Raw genomic sequence first — 19,857 nt, forward strand, 5'->3', positions numbered from 1 at the left:
CTTCCAAAATTCAAAATACTCCAAAACCCAAAACATTTTCAATGGGTGGCTGAGACAGTGACACTTTTGTTTTCTGATGGTTCAGTGTACACAAACTTTGCACAAAATTATTTAAAATATTGCATAAAATTATCTCCAGTCTTTGTTTATATAAGGTGCATATGAAACATAAATGAATGTTGTATTTAGACTTGGGTCCCATCTCCAAGATATCTCACTATGTCCATATATACAAATAAATATTCCAAAATTTAAAAACATCCAAAATCCAAAACACTTCTGGTCCCAAGCATTTTGCTATGGGATACTCAACTTGTATAGGCAAAGAAATTATTAGCTTATTAAAAAAAACACAGAAAAATAAAATGTTATTAATCTCGTCTAGTTTTTACAGACAGGCCGAGAAAAAGCCAGACTGTAAAGTGGTTGTCTGGAATTGTCATTTGGGAACGGAGGTTCTTCAGTAGCTTTCCTGTTTATTTCACCTCTTATCAAGTTACACACAGAATTTCTTCCTCTGTAGTCACCTTACAGCACCCCAAAGGAAGCCAGTGTTTTTTCCTTTTTTTTTCTGCTGACAATGTAGTGGCACATCCTTATTTATCAGTGCCAGACCTTAGGGAAGCAACTGTAATAAAGCTACAGTACAAAGAGTTTTCTTTGCTGGTGTTGCAAGCAAACTGAGCCTTTGTCTACAACTTGTTAAGTTCCTCTGTAGGGTACTGCTACTGCTTCAAAAACTGTCAATAAAGGCAATTTAAGAAGCTTTTGAAGCACTCTTTTGCTCTCAGCAGAAAAAGGAGAGACCATGAGCATGTACAATTATGAGCATGGGAAGTGTTTTTTTGGGTAAGCCCACAATTAAATAAGGCCTGCAATTCTACATGATGGTTTAAGAAAATGACTCATTATGAAACACTTTAACCACTAACTTTTTCCCAACTATAACCTTCTCTATTAGGATTTTCTGATCAAGCACATATACCAGCTCTGTCCCATCTCTCCTAGGAACCTGAGGAAAAGAAGACACTTAAGGCAGGATGTTTAGTATATCTACCCTTATCTCTAATACCTTAAGTGGAATATCCACTCTTGGTTTTTACCATTTCTTCTCCCACAGCTGCTCTGAGTTGTAAGGGAGTCTGCAAGTGATGGACCCTGTCCTTCAGAGAAATATTCTGTTCTAGTAAATATTATTATGGATCTATGAACTGTATAATATATTGTACAGCTGAGGGCATTAAGTGGATATGGCACCCTCACTGTAGTGGATCCATCTGCTGCATCTGCATGGAGTATTTGTTTAATATCCTGTGTTAGTAAAGCACCCCACATTAATTAATGCAGGATAATCCAGAATATTGGTTAGTAGAGGATATTCCTTTGTCCCAGTATAAATATTGTGGTATATTTTTTAATCAGCTCACATAATGTCTCCTTTTAGAAATTTAAGAGGAAGAGCAAAACAGTATATGGTAATAATGCAGTTATTCATTACTGGCTTTCTGTATGAATACTTGAGAATGGTTGATTAATGTATTGTAATGTAATGCAGAAGAAGTAATTCTAAAATTATTTGCTTGATCAAATCCACAACAGGTGTGTGAACAGAACACAAATCTTACTAAATGTAAAAAAATTATATCACAACCCAGAATATAATTTCAGAGAAGGAATAAACTTATTTCTGATTTTCATTCAGTTACAAGCATTGATTTTTCAACTTGCTGCTTTTGAAAAGATGTTTCCCATTTCTTTCTTTCTTTGGCATGGGGTTTATGGCACTGCAAGCAATATGGTTTAGTGTATTTTCTCCTGTGAGAACCACTGCACACCTGCAAAGCTCACTGTCTGAAACTGGGGAGAGGGCTCAAGTGTATGAAGTTGAGTTTCCCCCAAACATTCTGTTTTAGTGAATGTTTTACAATGTTGTAAATCCATGCATTGTATAAATACCATGAAGGTTCTTGAATTACATGTAACAGTTCCCTAGTTAAATTCTGCATAAAGACAGAACACCCTTTTTTCTTTTTTCTCTGTTTAAGCCCACCCAGTCATTTGCCAAAGTGGCTGTTTTCTATTAATATACTCTGATGTGATGACTATTCCTGCTATTATGAATGGGGTGAAAGACAGGTTGTATATTACCTTTATTTTAGTTATGAACTGAGATTGGTCCTCCATTAACAGTCCCTGTTTTCCAACTCATGGTGTAGATGTAGAATCCATCTGTTCAGCTGATTCATGCATTTCTACAATGCCTGTCTAGTTCATTACCTTTATAAAAGCTGCATTCATCAAAGTGATGGCAATGTCCTGAGAATCCCCGGTTGACACTGGGGCAACAGAGGCAGGCACAATCTGTGGACAATCAGTACTGTTCTGTATCTCGAGAAAAAAAAATGAAATGAAGGTTAATATGAAGCCTCTGGAGCCTTCGTAACATAGAAGCAACAAAGGTACCTCTTTAGACTGAATTTGAAAATTACTAATGGTTAGTCCAAATTTACAACATCGTTTTGCTGTAAACATTCTGGCTTGCACACTTACAGTCTCATCCTGTGCATAAAAGTAAATCCCATTATAACCAATGGGATTTGTTCCTTGGTAAGCGCCTTTACAACTGCAGCTTTAGCAATGTAATTATAAGTATTCCACCGCCACATTTCCAGTAATGCTTCCTGCATTGTACAATTGTGATTCCTAAAGTCCATGGGCAGCTGCCAACTGCATGAGTGATATAGAGCTGGTGCTAGTTATTCCTATGCCAATCGAGCAATAAATCTGCTCTGGGTTTTAGTCCAAATTTTAAAGGAATTATCCAAGCTACTGGATTTATTTGGGTGGATAAATGGGGGGGGGGGGGGACACAGGTGGTGAATACCAGCCTTCCTTAAAAGACCAAAAGAAAACTCAGAACAGACTCACCACCACTCTGACATAGAAACCAGTTGCACAGATCCAGAATATATCAGTGTGAAAACAAGAAATTTCATAAATATCTTTCCTGGGATGAGAGCTTGTAAAACATGTACTGTTATTTTTCCCATTCATTATCTGTCCTACAGATAAACACTAAGCTTTTAAACATGAGTTGAATGATTTATCAATCTGGGATTTTTCACAGTAAAATTAATTTGCTCACAAAATAAATGGAAAACAATATGCTCTCATCAGCTGCCAGTCTGACATAGCTACTATATCCATGATTACAATGGAAAAATGGAACCAAATGATACTAATAAGATAAGAGTGAATTTTCCAAAGAAACAGAAATTCCTGCAAGGATCTTCTTGGAAAGAAACAAAACATTTGGCTGTTTTTAGTATGCATTTTGTGATGAATTTTATCAATGCATGCACATAGACGCATAGACGCAATAACTCCTCAGAGACTTAGATATAGTACTATTAAGCTGTCACTGCCAATTGAACACAGTTTACATTCTCATCAAGCCATGCTCTTGGACAAACTGATTTTACAACTCTCATAGCACTTCAGTATCTGCCCTGGAAAAACTCAAATAAGCTTATCAAAAGCATGTCCAGCACTGTTACTGGTAGTTATGTGCCTTATTTGCTGTGACTGCATAGGCAGTATATACTGGACAGAATCCAAGATGAGCAAACCATTTTCCATGCAAATTAAGACAGAACTGTTTTTACAATGGCTTGAGAAATAATTATTTCACCATCCATTTTCTGGACAACTGCACTGCTTTCATTTTGATATGTTTACAACACTACTTGGCTCCAGGTAAGATCCACCTTTATACAGTCCTTTAAAACACAGGTGTTGAATACCAGGTTGGTAAATAAAAAGGGGCTGACCACTTCTAACCTGATCCATGAAGAGTGTGCCAAATTGTCTTGTCTAAGGACAGTCATGTTGATAAGAAAGGTATATATATCTCCAATATTTTCACCAACTCTTTCACCACAAGCATGACTTGAGACACAGGGGTATGCAGTGACCACAATACATAAGAATAACATCTTCTTGACCATGTCAACTGGCTTGAATATCTTCACTTGGTTCTGTTAGCTAGTTTGTCCCAACTACAGAGCCATGTTGGCAATATAATAACTAGGCTGCTGACTAGCAAGTAAGACATTATCATTATAGGGCTCAGGCTGGGATGGTGACAAAAAAACTGACATTTTCACCTCCACCACCATATCCATTTGCACTATACTGGAGAGCAAAGCTTTTTGCAAAGAGCCTGTAGCACAGAGGCTAAGATAATCATTTGACAGAATATTCCCAAAAGACCACCACGATCAATTTGCATTGTATTTTGTAGGTATAAATGAATTTATGAGTTCTGATTTGGATACTATAGAGATGCTGTCTACATGAACAGAATGATCCAGAGAATATTATAGCCATTGGAACTGTTCAGTGTACAGCCTTCTTGTTCTTAATTTTAGCCCTGGCTGCTCTTAATTCTCTCCCAACAGAAACTTGTGTAACAGGTGAATATCAACATAGTGACATCAAAAAGAGTTCCACTGGACTACGTTTAGCCCTATTAAAAAGTGCAAAGGCTTATAAATCTATACAGAAGGTGAAAGCATCCTTATGTTAAATGAGAAAAAAGCCCCTTTCCTTTCTCTCTAAAACATATCACTTAAATTGATGGACAGACACAAGATTTGATTATTATGTGACCAACTTTTATAATCATTTTGAAGTCAGCATGACATTTTAGGCTCAAACAGGTCTGACAGATTTCATGTCAAAAGCCAATTCACTTTTTAAAAATCCACAAAACATACATAAACAGATTATGAATGTCTTAATGGGTAAAATAAATTAAGAGTATCAAGACTTTCCAGTTCTTTTTTGTATTTGCTTATTCATAGGCTTGCATCCAGTCTGTTTCTTGAAATATCATTGGTCTCTTTCCTGTTCGCCTCTCCTTCCCCATCTCCCTAGTTAAACAGTAGGATCGTTTTATTTTAGAGAACATTCCTCTTTCCCTTTTAAAATTTCTGTTGAATTTGTGTTCTGGAAGCAATAGCTTTGTTTGCTTGGCAGCTTGCAAGATAGTAGAAATATACAGACAAGAACAGACACAATTAATTTAAGAAAGTACAGGGATTAATGCAAATTGACCTGCGGGTGGGTGGGATGGGAGTGAAAAGTCTTTCCTAAATTTCAAGAGCTGCTGGTAAGTATTTTTGAATGAGAAAAATATCATATGGGCTCCAAAATAAAATGGTTTGCACAGGAACAGAATCTGGAACTTCCAGATACTCCCCCCCCCCCCAAATTTGGAGGTGCCCTATGATACTTAAGAGAGAAAACACTGTACCTCCTGGTACAATATGAGCCAATTGTACACACCGGCACTTTGTGATGGCCTGTGGCGGAGTTATGGCATAGTGTCCACATACTGCATGCCCTAACCCTGCCCCCAGGGCAACATTTTGGCATGCACCGGTCCACATGGCACACACCATGATGACACCCCTCCGGGGTTACATCCACATGATGCAACACTGAAGTGGCATCATAAAGCCGTGCCACTGCAGCTATGACACCCCTTGGAGGGTGCAAAAAGGAGCTGCTTTCTGTGGCTCCTTTTTCTGCTCTCTGGAGGCCAGATCAGGGCCATGGTGTGCGGTTGCTGTGGCCCTGAACCGGCTAGTAGAGGAGCAGCTGCATGCCACCCATCTGTACAGCCTCTATGTCTTTTTCTCTTACTTTTGCCATTGGCTGACTTCTGGTTTGTACTGCAGCAGCAAGATAACTAAAGAAACAAACAAACTACATAATACTATAAAACAGAATAGAACATTTCTTTGCCATGAAAGCTGTGAACAAAAGACTCTGAGCTTACAATGTCTTTCCCATCAGTCCTAAGCTCATCTACAAGGTTTCTCAATTATATTTAAGTATCTTTTGATTGGGAAAAACATTATTCTGAGCTTATCAGGACACTGGTCTTAACCACACATCTTCCAAGGCTGCCTCAGCACGGAGATAAAATAACAGAGATATGTAAGTTTAGAAATAAATCAACAAAGAGAAAGTGCTGTGACTCTGATCTGTGAGACTCCTTAATATGAGCAAAGGGTGAAAGCAAACTCAGCAGGGAACTGAGCATAGTGTGCTGTATGTCCTTGTATGTCAAAGCATCAAGCTCAGACGGCTAGAAAAACAAACAACAGGGAAGAGATTAATTCACTGCCTCACAGTTCCTTTCCCTGCCTTTCGTAGTAGAACTTTCCAACTGATACCTTCTTTTATGGTTGTCTAAAGGAGAAGAGAGTGAATGTTCAAAATACTACTATATATTTGGGCTTGTCTCCAGTCTGTCCAGTTTTCCAAGCAATAATTTTTCTGTCACTGGTCTATCTTCTTCCTCCCCATGTTACTTTTGTTCAAAATAGGAAGAGTAGATGTCTGGGAGATAAAGAGACATCAAATGGAAGGGAAACCTTTTTTCTGGAGCTAGACATTGAAGAAAAAATGGATAGGAGGGCTTCAGGTGATCTTTCAAAGTCATGTATATTATTCAATATACAACTCTCCAATTCTCATAAAATGTAACTAGCCTTCAGCAAATTAATGGCTGCCCTCCAAGTATCAAAAACAAGAAAATTCAAATATTAGAGGAAATAGTAGGATTCTAAAGCTGTCAACAGATGTGCACTGACTGCTTAATTTAAAAAAAAATAGATTTGCTTTCTCTTCATTGTTTTAATACTTAATATTCCCTTCAACAGGCCAAAACATTGGCTACAATTGAAAATTCTCCAGGTTTTTGATGCATACATGGAGTTCTTTTGTAAGCAAGAGTTGTACCAATTTCTTCAGTACAAATGAAAGCATTTTCACTGGCTAATGAAGCTGTTAATGGAGCCAACAACACAAGAAAGAGGATCTCAAATACCTTGTTGAACAGCTGAATCCTACCACACAATGGAAATACAACAACTGGGTTAATTTTCAGTGGTAGAACTTGGAGAATTCTGCTGGACTACCCCTCTTCATCTTCTGATGATGATTAAGATGATATTTGCTCATGCCCTATACCAGTGATGATGAACCTTTTAGAGGCCGAGTGCCCAAATTGCAACCAAATTGCAAAGTGCCGTGTCCCTCTGGCTTTCCAATAACAAACTCTGGCAAACTCTGTGCTGGGGCGACAGCACATGTGCCCACGGAGAGGGCTCTGAGTGCCACCTCTGGCACCTGTGGTTCACCCTATACACTGGGACTTTGGTATACACTGGGGTTTGGTTCAAAAAAAACTCTGTGGATACCAAAGTCCATGGACACTCAATTCATATTGTATATAATGGTGTGTTAAATGGTGTCCCTTATAAAAACAGGCGAAATCAAGGTTTGTCTTTTTGGATTTTGGGGAGGGGGTATTTTCAAGCTGTGGATGCTTGAATCCGTGGATACAATATCTGTTAATATGGAGGGCCAACTGTGTATGTATGTATGAGGCTGTTTTCTTATGACCACTTGTTTTCTTTTTATTCATTTTATTTTATTTTGTTTTAAATTTTATTTTATTTTAAATTTCATTGATTGTACTATCCAATGTTGCTCAGAAAAATTATTAACCATCATTAACAATTATTCAGTTTCAAATACACTGGAGGAAGAGAGCCTATCTTTTAGATATTCAAACATTTCTCATGTTGCACACCCATCTCAGCAGACCTTGAGAGAATACACATCACTTCATCAGCTACCAATATTCAACATGAATGAAAAAATAATTAGAGTACCCCCATCCTAAGTGAATTTTGTGTATGCCACATAGCTTATATATTAAGACAACCCCAAATTTCTTCTCAAAATTAGGTGGAGACTCACCAACAATTATACCTGATACCACAACAATAGGCACCAACTTATTTATTTACAGTTATAGCAAAACTTAATTTTTTCCCCAATGCATCATATTTAAATCTTTCAGTTGATGTGCCACAATACACTCTATGAATTAGAAAATTTTGGGGATACCCCCAGGGCCCCCAATAGCCATTTTCACATGATATAATAAATTTAATTTTATTTATATAAATATACCATTGGTGAGGGACAGACCACCCAAAATAGGCGGCCTGCCAGCAGCCTAATTTCCTCTGGAGGGAAGCTGCAGCCGTCAAACGGCACAGCTTCCCTATGGAGGAAAATGAACCCGGCAAAAACAGGTTCTTTTTGAGCCACAGGGGCGGCGTAACAAGTGCGCCACTGGCACACTTGTTACATAAGCACCACGCAGCAATGTGTGGATGCCACGTGGTGCTTATGTAACAATGGCGGTGTCCGTGTACACAGGGTTCTGCCATTGTTACGGCACCACGGCATTTTAGGGTTAGGGATCTTGTGGTTGCTGCTCGGTCCCTAACCCAAAAGCCGGCGCCAGCATGGCGCTTCATGCCCGTTTGTATCAGGCCTTAGTTAAAGATGCAAATGTGCTACTGGGCATTACTTCTTTAACAGAGAATTTGATACTAGAGGCCAAAATAACACAGCAAGAATGGAGATAGTGTTTCAGCAAGTTGCTTATCCTTGATATATGCCTATATGAAACGAAGCAGCCAAGTCAGGTAAGCCTTGTATAAGTAAACAAAAACATTCTGAACCTTCTAAAGACCACCTGTAGGATTTTTCAAAAATGCATCCAGGGATTGTGTTTTCTTTTACCAGCCTCCACTCTTCTTATATTTTCTCTTTTAATAGCCAAACTATTTAATAGACAAATCTATGCTTTTTAACATGCTGGTCATAGCTGGTGAGGCAGGTTTATGAACTTTCCCCCTTTCACTATGTTTTACTATTTATGCATGCTCAATAAGGGATTCTGGAAGCAGCTGCCATTTACCTTACCTTTTTTTAGGCAGGCAAAGACAGCTACAGTAAGATTAGCTACAGAAGAATCCCATTCTTTCCCAATTCAAGCTTTATTGCAGTACAGTCCATTCTCCATATCCATGGACTTGCCACCTGCAGATCTGAGCAGGTGGGGGGGGGTGAAGCAGTGGAGGAGGAGGACGGAGGAGGAGGAGGCAGGAAAAGGAGGATGAGTGGTGGCAGCGGTGACTGATGGGGTGAGGAGAAAAAAAGGAGGAAGAAAAGCAGAGACGGTGGCCAGGTGAAGAGGAGGAGGAGGAAGGAAAAGGAGGAAGAAGAGTGGAGATGGAGGCCGAGTGAAGAGGAAGGAAAAGGGGGAGGTAGAGTGGCGGAGGCAGCGAAGAGAAGGAGGAGGAGGAAGGAAAAGGAGGAAAAGCTGTGGCAGAAGCAACGGGAGGGGAGAGAGGGAAAGAGGAGGAGGCAGGGAAAAGAAGGAAGAAAAGGTAGCCCCCTGCCACCCGCCATGGTGAGAGCAGTGAGGCTGGCTTTGGGGGAAGGATGGGGGGCAAAGTACCATTGTCCCCATTGAGTACTATGGGACTTGAGAATCTGCGGATTTTGGTATCTGCGGGGGGATCTGGAATGGATCCCCCGTAGATACCCAGGGCCCACTGTATTTACTGTAGATATGCTACTGCAACCTGACAGATTCTGTTTCTCCCGTCCTCTTTCACCAAGCTGCTAACAAAAATTTTAGCTAGATAGATGACAGGAAGAAAATGGGTGGCATGGGCAGATGTAAAAAGCTTTCATAAAGAGGAACTTCTTTGTCAGAGATTTTGCTAACTGTACAGATATTAACCGAATACACTGCTATTTAACTAGTACTGTCTAAACTGAAGGCTGGAGCTTGATTTTAAGTGCAAATGTTGCTGTTTTAAGGGTGGAATAGGTGAGCTCCTACACTGAAAAAAACGAGTTCCAACACTGAACAATAGACATCTGAACAATGGATACAATTTCACCCCAGTTTCTAAAATAGCAATTACCATTAGAACAGAAGGATGACCCACATTCCTTCTTTATTTGGTAAAACACTTCTCCAAACAATCTGAATAACCACACATTTGGTTCATCTGTACTGTAGAAATAATGCAGTTTGACATCACTTTAACTGTCATGGCTCCATCCTACAGAATCCTGGGATTTGTTGTTTTGTGAGGCACCAGTACTCTTTGGCAGGGAAATTGTGCACAAACTGCAGCAGGTCCAGAATGCTGCATCCAGAAAGCTGACCAGCGTCAGTTACAGGAAGCATATAACTCCCTTGTTGAAACAGTTTCACTGGCTACCAGGCACAATTCAGAGTGCTGGTTATGACCTATAAAGCCCTATATGGCTTAGGTCCAGATTATTTGAAGAATGGTATCTCCCTATATGAACCTGTCAGAACATTCAGTTCTTTAGGGGAAGTCTTTTTCTCAGTCCCATCACCACCCCAGGCTCATTTGGTGAGGACACGAGAGAGAGCCATCTTGGTGGCTGCTCCCACCTTCTGGAATGCTTTTCCGTGGGAAGCTATGGTGGCCCCCTCCCTGCTTGCCTTTTGTTGTCAAGCAAAAATGTTTTATTCATGCAAGTTTTTATTATACAATCATGTCAGGGTGGCTTTTGGGTGGTGTGTGTGTTTTACTTATGCCTTTTAACTTTTGTATATTTTATGTGGTTTTATACTATTTTTAGATTATTTTAATTGTTTTAAGTTTTTATGGTAATTTAAAAAAATGTTTTTGATCTGTGAGCTGCCTTGGGTCCTTTCTGGAAGAAAGGTGGCATACAAATGAAATAAATAAATAAATACCTTGTAAAACTACAAATCCCAAGATTCCAAAGGATGGAAATACAGCTGCATTTTAAACAACATTTTTTTTTGGGGGGGGGTGTAGATACACCCTGTGTCTCCTTTAAAGTGACAGTCATCACTTTGAAGGGAGTAAATGTTTTCATTCTGGCAATGCATACCCTGAAACATCACCAAAACAGCCCCTGTCCCTTTTGGGTAGAAAAGATTCTACAAAAACAGGAGTCCTTGTTTGAACTTATTACAGTGCTAGCACACATACCATGCACATTACAAATGTTATTAAGGGTTAAGCTACTAAATCCTGGTTCTCAACTACCTCCTTTTCAGTGCTACTGTCTTTTGTTTCCAGCCCAAGGTAACCAACTGAACACTGCAGCCCACACATCCTGATGTTTAATCACCCCAGCAAACACATTCTAGATGGATGAACCTGGTACATTCATTCGCACAGCAGGTATACTTTGCCTGAATGTACCTGAGACAGAAAAGACCTTTTCACATTTGGTATTTAATCCTTGAGAAATCTGTTATTATTATGCATTTAAATAGTTTCTTTGATCTTGGGCTAGGAAGCAGTTATTTTTAAGCATTAATTTTTGCAGCTGGATAGGTTTTAAAAAATCATTTTGCACTAGGGACACTGAGACAGAATGAAAGATAAGTGATGCATTCAAAGTCACAAACAAGCTAGTGTAAAAGACAGGGAAAGGACTCCAGCTGCCAAGCCTCATATTTTCATCACAGTTCACTGACACAGCAGAAAGGATGGGCTCAACGTTTAACTGCATCTGGACATTCAGTACAGCTTTTCATATAAATCCAGGGTTCCCACAGTATATCTTAGTGACACATAAGATAAAACATTGCCAGCTGACACATGTAAATGTACATTTAAATGGCTAGACATGACATTTGCTTCAGTGAAAGCAACCTGATAGATTTCTGAATACATATCTCAGGACTGCTAGTGCAGGAATTGTATGCTTTGAATAAAGGCACACTGCGTGACTGGTAGGAGTGGGTAAAAGAGTGGGCATGGGAAGCTCCATGGTCATTTTTGTGACCCTTGACCCTTCCAGACTTCCTCAACTGCCCCTTTTCTGCCCCTCCTCCAGGAGCAGCAAGTCACCTTTTAAATAGCTTGCTGGGGCCCTAGCATTTTTCAGCATTAACCCACCCACCCCTCCAAAAAACCCTGGCAACTTAAGACGTAGACAAAAAACTTTCAGTAATCTGGCACTCTTTGGAGCTGTGCAGACCGGCTATTATGTCTGGCCTGGGGGTGGAGTTGGTGCGTGGCGTCCATACGAACCACGCCCTGACTCTGCCCCCATAACAGCATGATGTCGCGCACTACACCACATGGTGCATGGCATCACGGCACTTTTCTGCTGCTGTGTTTAGATGAGACAGTGCCAAAAGAGCGTTATAAAGCCACAGTGTGGTGGCTACCGGGGCTGCAGCATGTGGTTGCTGCGGCCCCAATCTGGTGAAGATGGAGATGGCTGCAGGCCTGCAAAGCCCCTTTGTGGCCTTGGAAAGTACTGGGGCAGAAAACTTCCTCCAGCTCATTGCATTTCCCCAGCCCTGGTACAGAGAAAGGGAGACAAACAATTGTTTCCATATCCCCCTGATAAAGTCTTCAACTTGGATCTTTAATCTAGCTACAGGTCCTATGGTTTTAACACCTAGCCGGAATGATTTTTGGGGTTACTTTTCTGTTTCTCTCTCAGCCTGATGAAAAGCCCCCAAGGACTCAGTAGCTTGCCGTTCATGACATTTACTAGATTAATGAAAAAATTAATTACCTAGGCTTGTTTTCAGATAACCTACCCAGGGGTTGTCTGCATGGGGAATAAAAAGCAATTTCACCTGGTTTTGAGCCTCAGTTGTTTAGACAGCACACAAGGCTGAAATGGGGTGAAACTGGGGTGAAGTTTCACTTTGAGGTGAAAAAATGGATATCCATTTGTTCTGCTCTGATGAGGAAAAGTGCATGCTATCACATCAGCAGCACAACACAAGTGTGGAAATGCAGGAAAGCCCAGGCGGCGTAAGCAGTCTGGGGCATGCGCCCTGAGACCAGTGAGACACAGCCACTGGCCCCATTGCTCACCAAACTGTTTTTTTAATTTGTCAAGAGTACAGGGACATGAATGGCCTGCTGCACCATTGACCCATCACACCATTGAGCTAGTACACACCCCATGACACAAAACTACAAGCACAGCAGGTCACCAACAATGCAATGGATGTCATTAAAACATACACAAACCAGACAGTCCAACAAGGGGTCATGGGGTGAAGGGGGCTCATATGGTGGGTTTCCATGATTGCACTTTGCCAATATGCAACTGTGTGGCCGGTCACACAAGGCATCCAATGAGATGGCAGCTGGATGGGAAAGAGAGGTAATTGGCAGTAGCAGGCAGTATGTTCGTGCGACAGTGCACATGCATGAGAGGAGTGGGGAAAAATCATTGTGGAGCAGTTTGACACTGTGTGTTGCAGACTGCCCATGAATGTTTGGCCTGCCTTGAGAGTGGGCCATGTGGACAGTGGTGGTTCCACCTGATTTGGGTTTGGAAACCTAACTTGGTATCTGTGAATAATAGGAACCAAGATTCATTGTAGAAATCTATTACTTCAAAATGAAAAAGGAATTTGTGCCAAATTACCCTTCCTACTGTTCCAGTGAGTCTTTTAACCCATATGAGCAGATTTCCAGGTACACAGGTCTGTAGGATGAGAAGGAATAAGTGAATATTATCTCTCCTCTTTTCAAGTGGTAGGAGTATACATGAGTGGAAATCAGCTCAGGAGAAACCCATGCCATAGGAAGTATACTCAGAATCTCAGCCATCAGTGGGACTCACATCTTAATGAGATGGGAGTCAACTCACAGATACTTGTAAGTGTATACATGTGTTAACTCCTGTGTTACATTTATGAATGTATGACTCCTGTGTTAACATTTCTGAAAAGAACTAACCATTTAGGAAAGCAGGACTTTTTATGTTTGCGCATTCAAATACTGATATGCCTATCTATTAAAATTCACTAAAACATAATTTGAAACTTTCTCCCCCTGCCCCAGGAAGTAACATCTGTTAACTCAAGCCATTATATGAATTTCAGATTAATGCAAATCTTCAGAGCTTTGACCACTCCCCTCCCTCCTGAGTCCACCTTACTGCTGCAAAAATTTCTCCTGACTCCAGGAGATTTAAAGGGTATATAACAGTGAGCACATGGGTTCCTAGATTAGCCTTGCTGACCCCTTTTGAAGATGATCCCTCCTTGGATGTCCCGGATTCATCTGCTTAGTTTAATCCTTAACAGTTTAGGCAGTTTGTTTTGCTGATACCGCAAGGATTCTAGAGGCCAGAAAAGGTGAAACTGTGGTCAAGGGGCCACTGAAAATGTTATACCTTTCCTAAAGGAGTTGGTGTGAAATGGTAAAGCAGAACATATGCCTTCCAAATTATGCTTCATGGAGGAAAGGGTTTCCAGAACTCAAGCAGTATTTTTCTTGCTGCTTGTATTGAGATTTCCAAGGAACCATGTAGTTAGATTTTGTGAAATTACTGAGTCATCTTTGTTTTCTGTATTACAGCTTTACTTTACCCATCATGGTTGTGTTTACTCCAACTACATCATTAATTTATCTCAGCTTTCAGCACAGGACTGTCTGTTTCTGTTGGTTTAGCATTCTGTAGCATATTGTTGCACACAGGGACACTATGGAGATTTTCACACAGGTACGGGATAGGAATGGGATTACTCACTCGTCCTTATCCCATGCTTAACCCATCTGTGACTGCGATGGCATGAAAGGCTTTCAAATTGTAGCACTCATTCCTGCATTAACCTGTGATTAAAGCGGCATTGTATTAATGCGAACTTTCGTTAATGCAAAATGCTGGCCGATGTTACTTTAATCGCAGGTTTATGGCGGAATAATGACAGAATCTGTGTGACTTCGTCTGAAAGCCTGTTGCGCGATTGCCGTCATTCGCACTTATCCCAGATGGGATAAGTGCGAATTCCATCTGAAAGTCCTTCCTGCAATTTCACGGGAAGGATGAGAAAATGACAGGACAGGGATGTCTCTTGACTGATACTCTCCTATATTTTGGCACTATGTGGGTATTCTTCATGTGTATACTTGTATATACAATTTAGTATTCATTGAATGTTTTTGTGGCTCTGGATTTGTGTATCATGATTTTGTAATTACACAATTTACTACTTAGTTTTTTACACAGTCAAGTGCTTTTATAGCATTTTGCTTGTTGTCTACCACTATTTATAAATTGGTGCAAGTGGGTTACAGGTTGTTAAAAGGGGAGGGGCAACCAAGTTTCTGAACCAAGTGTTCATCTTCTTCTGCACTGGATGTTGAATGAGAAGAAAGGAACTTGCTTCAGCAATACTTCATATACATAACAGTATTAGGAGCACAGATGGATTTGACCACATAATAAAAACTGGAAACACAGTGGCCATTCACTGATTGCAGGAACTCAGTATTGAATAATATGAAATTATTTACAGAATGCCGATTTTCAGTGTGGCAAGTTGGCTCAGATCAGAGTGCGTAAAGTAAAGTCCCTGGAACTACCAGCACACAAAAAATGGTTTCAATTATTTTTGCCACAAATGAAGGGGAGAGATTTTGCAATAACCTCAAGCTATTTTATGCACATGAAAAGCCTTTCTCAGAAAGTAGGAAGTGAATCGGAACCAGTTGACTTTGTTTTTATTTCAAGGACATTCCTGGGCCTAAAATGGCCCACCCCACCCACTCCAAAATGTAGTCAATGCCCCCCATGGTTCCAGGGGATGTGGTGACACAGTTTGGCCACAAAATTCAGAAAAGTTAAAAAAAAAAAAAACCAGACATAGGGAAGTGTTGAGTGCATAGCCCTGGTTTCCACAGAAGTCCAATTCAGCCCCTGAAACCCTGATAGTTCCTTGGTCCAGTCTTAGCTTCTAAACTTCAAAATTATTTATGAATGAGGCTGCTGAAGATTTTGAAGAATGGATCCCATCCTTGGTATTACCCAACAACTCCTCCAAACTTGGAGAATAATGTTCCTAATTTTGACTAATTCTTGATGAATCTGTAGTGATCCTACAAACTGGATCTCTATTAGAAACAATAATGAAAAGTGTTACTGGCAGAGCTAAGAGAGGAATCAGAGCTATGTTTGAAGAAGCTGGAATAGAACATTTGAATTAAGTGAGAATCAGTGTAACATTGGGGGCTGGTGCAAAGACAGTTATAGGAAACTGTAAGCCCCTACAAATGAGGTTACTTATATAGAACTGGAATTGACAACATCTTAGTGAATATAAAGGCTTGGACAGAAATGCTGTCCATCAGAGCTCTTCCAGCAACCATTCCTGTAGTGCCCCAGCCTGCACATAAGGAAATCTGAGTTTAGCTGAAGGAAGTCTAAGGACTGAACTGAAGTTATGTCTCTCAATATTCCACACAGAAGCCAGTGGAGCCAGAATGTGACTTGTACTGTAGCACTAAGAGGATCTCAGTTGTCTGAAGACTTCCATTCTGAAGCATGATCTTGATAACAGTAACAGACTTATTGGGATGAGTATTCCTTATAGAATAAATGAGATTCATGAAGTGGACTCAGTCTGCAGAGCTCAGACAACAACATAGGTTGAATATGCTGAATGGGAACTACTACCAAATGAGCTTCTACTTCGATGGATCTTGTCTTCATTCTTGTGGAATGAAGAAATTGTCTTTCCAATTTAGTACTAAAGACTGAGAATGGAGTACAAGACAAATACAGAAGAGCTTGAATACCATAAGACAGGCTCAGCTTTCATAAAGATTTATGTTAAAATGCTTGGAATAGAGCTATAGTGGACACATTCTATAATTAGGTTCTGAGATAGTAAGTGTTAGTGCAACCATAGCAGGTAAAATTATTGGGTCATTATCTTACAATTGGAATACAAAGATTTGTGGAGGACTAAACATCTGGCTAAATGTATTTCCATCTAGAGACTGTAGGTTCTATTCTTTATAAAGCATTAGGGACTGTCATTAATAATAATAATAATAATAGTTTTTATTTTTACCCCGCCTTTCCAATTGCATGATCAAGGCGGCTTACAAGACAAAGAATAATAAAATACAGTTAAAAACATTACAATATAAATTTAAAAACATCATTACAAGGGGTATGAATGGGAATCTATACAAATCGCAATTCACTAGGGGCAAGAAATGGACAATATATTGCACTAGTCTGGGGTCGAAAAACAAAGAACAAGGAGCAGAGAAAAAACACTATTACCTAAAGTGAAAAAGCCAGCTGGAATAGATGTGTTTTTAATTGTTTCTTAAAAGAAACTAAAGATGCAGAGGAACGGAGCTCTACAGGGAGCTTATTCCACAATGAGGGGGCGACGATAGTAAAAGCCCTCTGTGAGGTCCTCGCCAAGTGGGATTTAGGGACCTCCAACAAATTTGTCCCAGATGTTCTGAGTGTGCGGGGCGGATTATATGGGGAGAGACGGTCCTCCAAGTACCCTGGGCCCAAGCCATTTAGGGCTTTATAGGTCAAAACCAACACCTTGTATTGAGCTCGGAAGCGAACAGGTAGCCAGTGGAGATCTTTTAAAATAGGTGTGATGTGGTCCGTCCTGGAACTACCAGCGACCAGTCTGGCTGCGATATTCTGCACCAGTTGAAGCTTCCGGGTTTGGTACAAGGGTTGCCCCATGTAGAGCGCATTGCAGAAATCCAATCGAGAGGTTACCAAAGCATGTACAACAGTTTCAAGGTCCCGATGGTCCAGGTAGGGGCGCAGCTGGCGTATCAGCCGAAGCTGATGACAAGCACTCCTGACCGTCGCATCCACCTGAGATATTAGCTGGAGCGACGAATCAAGGAGTACTCCCAAGCTGTGCACCGAGTCCCTCAAGGGGAGCGTGACCCCATTCAGGACAGGCTGACAAACCTCACCACCCGGAACCGAGGGACCTATCACCAGTACTTCCGTTTTCCCTGGATTCACACTGAGTTTGTTCTCCCTCATCCAGCCCATTACCGACGCCAAGCAGGCATCTAGAGGAGAGATGCCATCCTTAGTTACTGCATCAGTCGGAGACACAGAGAAAATTATTTGGGTGTCATCAGCGTACTGATAACACCGCGCCCCGTGTCTCCGGATGATCTCTCCCAGCGGTTTCATGTAGATGTTAAAAAGCATAGAGGACAAAATCGCTCCCTGAGGGACACCAGATGTAAGGGCCCTCTTATCGGAGCGACAGTCCCCCAGCTCCACCATCTGGAATCTACCTGAGAGGTAGGACCGGAACCACTGCAAAGCAGTGCCCCCGATACCCAACTCCCCCAGGCGTTCCAGAAGGATACCATGGTCGATGGTATTGAAAGCCGCTGAGATGTCCAGGAGCACTAACAGGGACACGCTTCCCCTGTCCATGCTCAGACGGAGGTCATCAACTAAGGCGACCATGGCAGTCTCAACTCCATAGCCCGCCCGGAAGCCAGTTTGAAATGGGTCCAGAAAATCGGTGTCATCCAAGATCGATTGAAGCTGGAAGGCGACTGCTCTCTCGATCACCTTCCCCAAAAAAGGTAGCAGCGAGATGGGCCGATAGTTGTTATGAATCAGGGGGTCTAAGGAGGGTTTCTTGAGCAAGGGTTTAACCACTGCCACTTTCAATTTGGATGGAAACTGACCCTCTCTTAGAGATGTGTTAACGATGCGGTGCAACATAGTCAACACCGCATCTCCCCCCTGAGCTGCCAACCATGAGGGACAGGGATCAAGAGAGCACGTCGTCTTCCTAACGCTTCGAAGGATCTTGTCCACTTCATCGGTACTAACAAACTCAAAGTGATCCAGTATAACTGGGGCCACGGACGCTTCGGACGCTTCTCTTACAGGATCTGCATAAGTACTGGCGTCAAGATCAGCCCTAACCTGAGAGATTTTATCCGCAAAGAAGTTGTTAAAATCGTCACAGCAGGCTTTAGATGGTACCAGAATAGGGCTCAGGGAGGGAGGGAGCTGAGTCAGCTCTCTCACAACCCTGAACAGCTCTGCTGGACGCGACTCTGCGGACGCAATATGTGCAGCATAGAACGAATTCTTTGCTGCACCTATTGCCACTCCATAGGCCTTCAAATGAGAGCGAAGGAGTGTCCTGTCAGATAAGCCAAAAAAACCCAAAAAGAATAGTATGCCTAAATACCCCAAAGGTACCAGATCCTGTTTGGAAGTTAAGCAGTATCTGTCCTGGTTAGTACTTGGATGGGGAACCAGCAACAGAGGAAATAACTGGCAAAACTACCTCTGAGTATTTCTTGTCTAAGAAAACCCAGTGAAATTCATGGGCTTGCCATAAATCGATGGGTGACTTGAAGGTACATCAGTAATTCACATCTTTGCCAGTCAATAATTCCATTTCATGCACCTTCTCAGTAGAATGTGGCTGATGAAAATTCACCCTAAACAATATATTTATATGTAGATATACATACTTAGATTTAAAGTACCTCCCAGAGGGCATTTTCCATTGTGGCCCCCAGACTATGGAACGGCCTGCCGGATGAGATCCGTCTACTTACATCCTTAGACAGCTTTAAAAAGGCTGTTAAGACAGATCTCTTCCGGTAGGCCTTCCCAGAATAGAGAACCCTGCCTTAGAAAAACGTCTGGGAAAGATACTGCTGCTCCCACTGATTGCTTGTTGGTATGATATTGTTGACCTTCTGGTCAGTTTTTAACTTGTATGTTTGTTTGTTTGTTGTTGTTTTTTGTTCTGTTTTTTAAATATTGCATTGGATTTAATACTTTTTTAAGTAGGGGAGGGTACCAGAGATTTTATATGTTTTGTATTTTTAACTTGGTTAGCCGCCCCGATTGTTCTCAGAGGGGCGGGATACAAATAAATTTTATTATTATTATTATTATTATTATTATTATTATTATTATGATTAAAGTGGGGGGAGGAACAATTCAGACATAGCACTAAGCTATGGTTTAGCATTACATGAATGAGCAGCAGCATGTCCCTTCTCTAGTGCAGATGTCAAGAGGCAATTGGAAGCATCTCCTTCTTGATTTAAATAAACTGGGATTTCTCATTAATACCAATCAAAC

At 41.0% G+C, this 19,857-nt stretch overlaps 1 protein-coding gene across 1 annotated transcript in view; it reads right to left on the bottom strand.

The window, feature by feature from the left end:
• PLXND1 (plexin D1) overlaps positions 1-19,857 on the bottom strand; it is a 222,509-nt gene that overhangs the window by 115,086 nt on the left and 87,566 nt on the right. The window contains exon 9 of the mRNA XM_089512571.1: positions 2,278-2,382. Within this exon, the coding sequence (XP_089368697.1) occupies positions 2,278-2,382 (105 nt within the window). The remainder of the gene's footprint in view (positions 1-2,277; positions 2,383-19,857) is intronic.

This window comes from Sceloporus occidentalis, unplaced genomic scaffold (genome assembly GCF_023333645.1).
Source record: "Sceloporus occidentalis isolate IW3139 unplaced genomic scaffold, rSceOcc1.0.p SCAF_1, whole genome shotgun sequence".
NCBI lineage: Eukaryota > Metazoa > Chordata > Lepidosauria > Squamata > Phrynosomatidae > Sceloporus > Sceloporus occidentalis.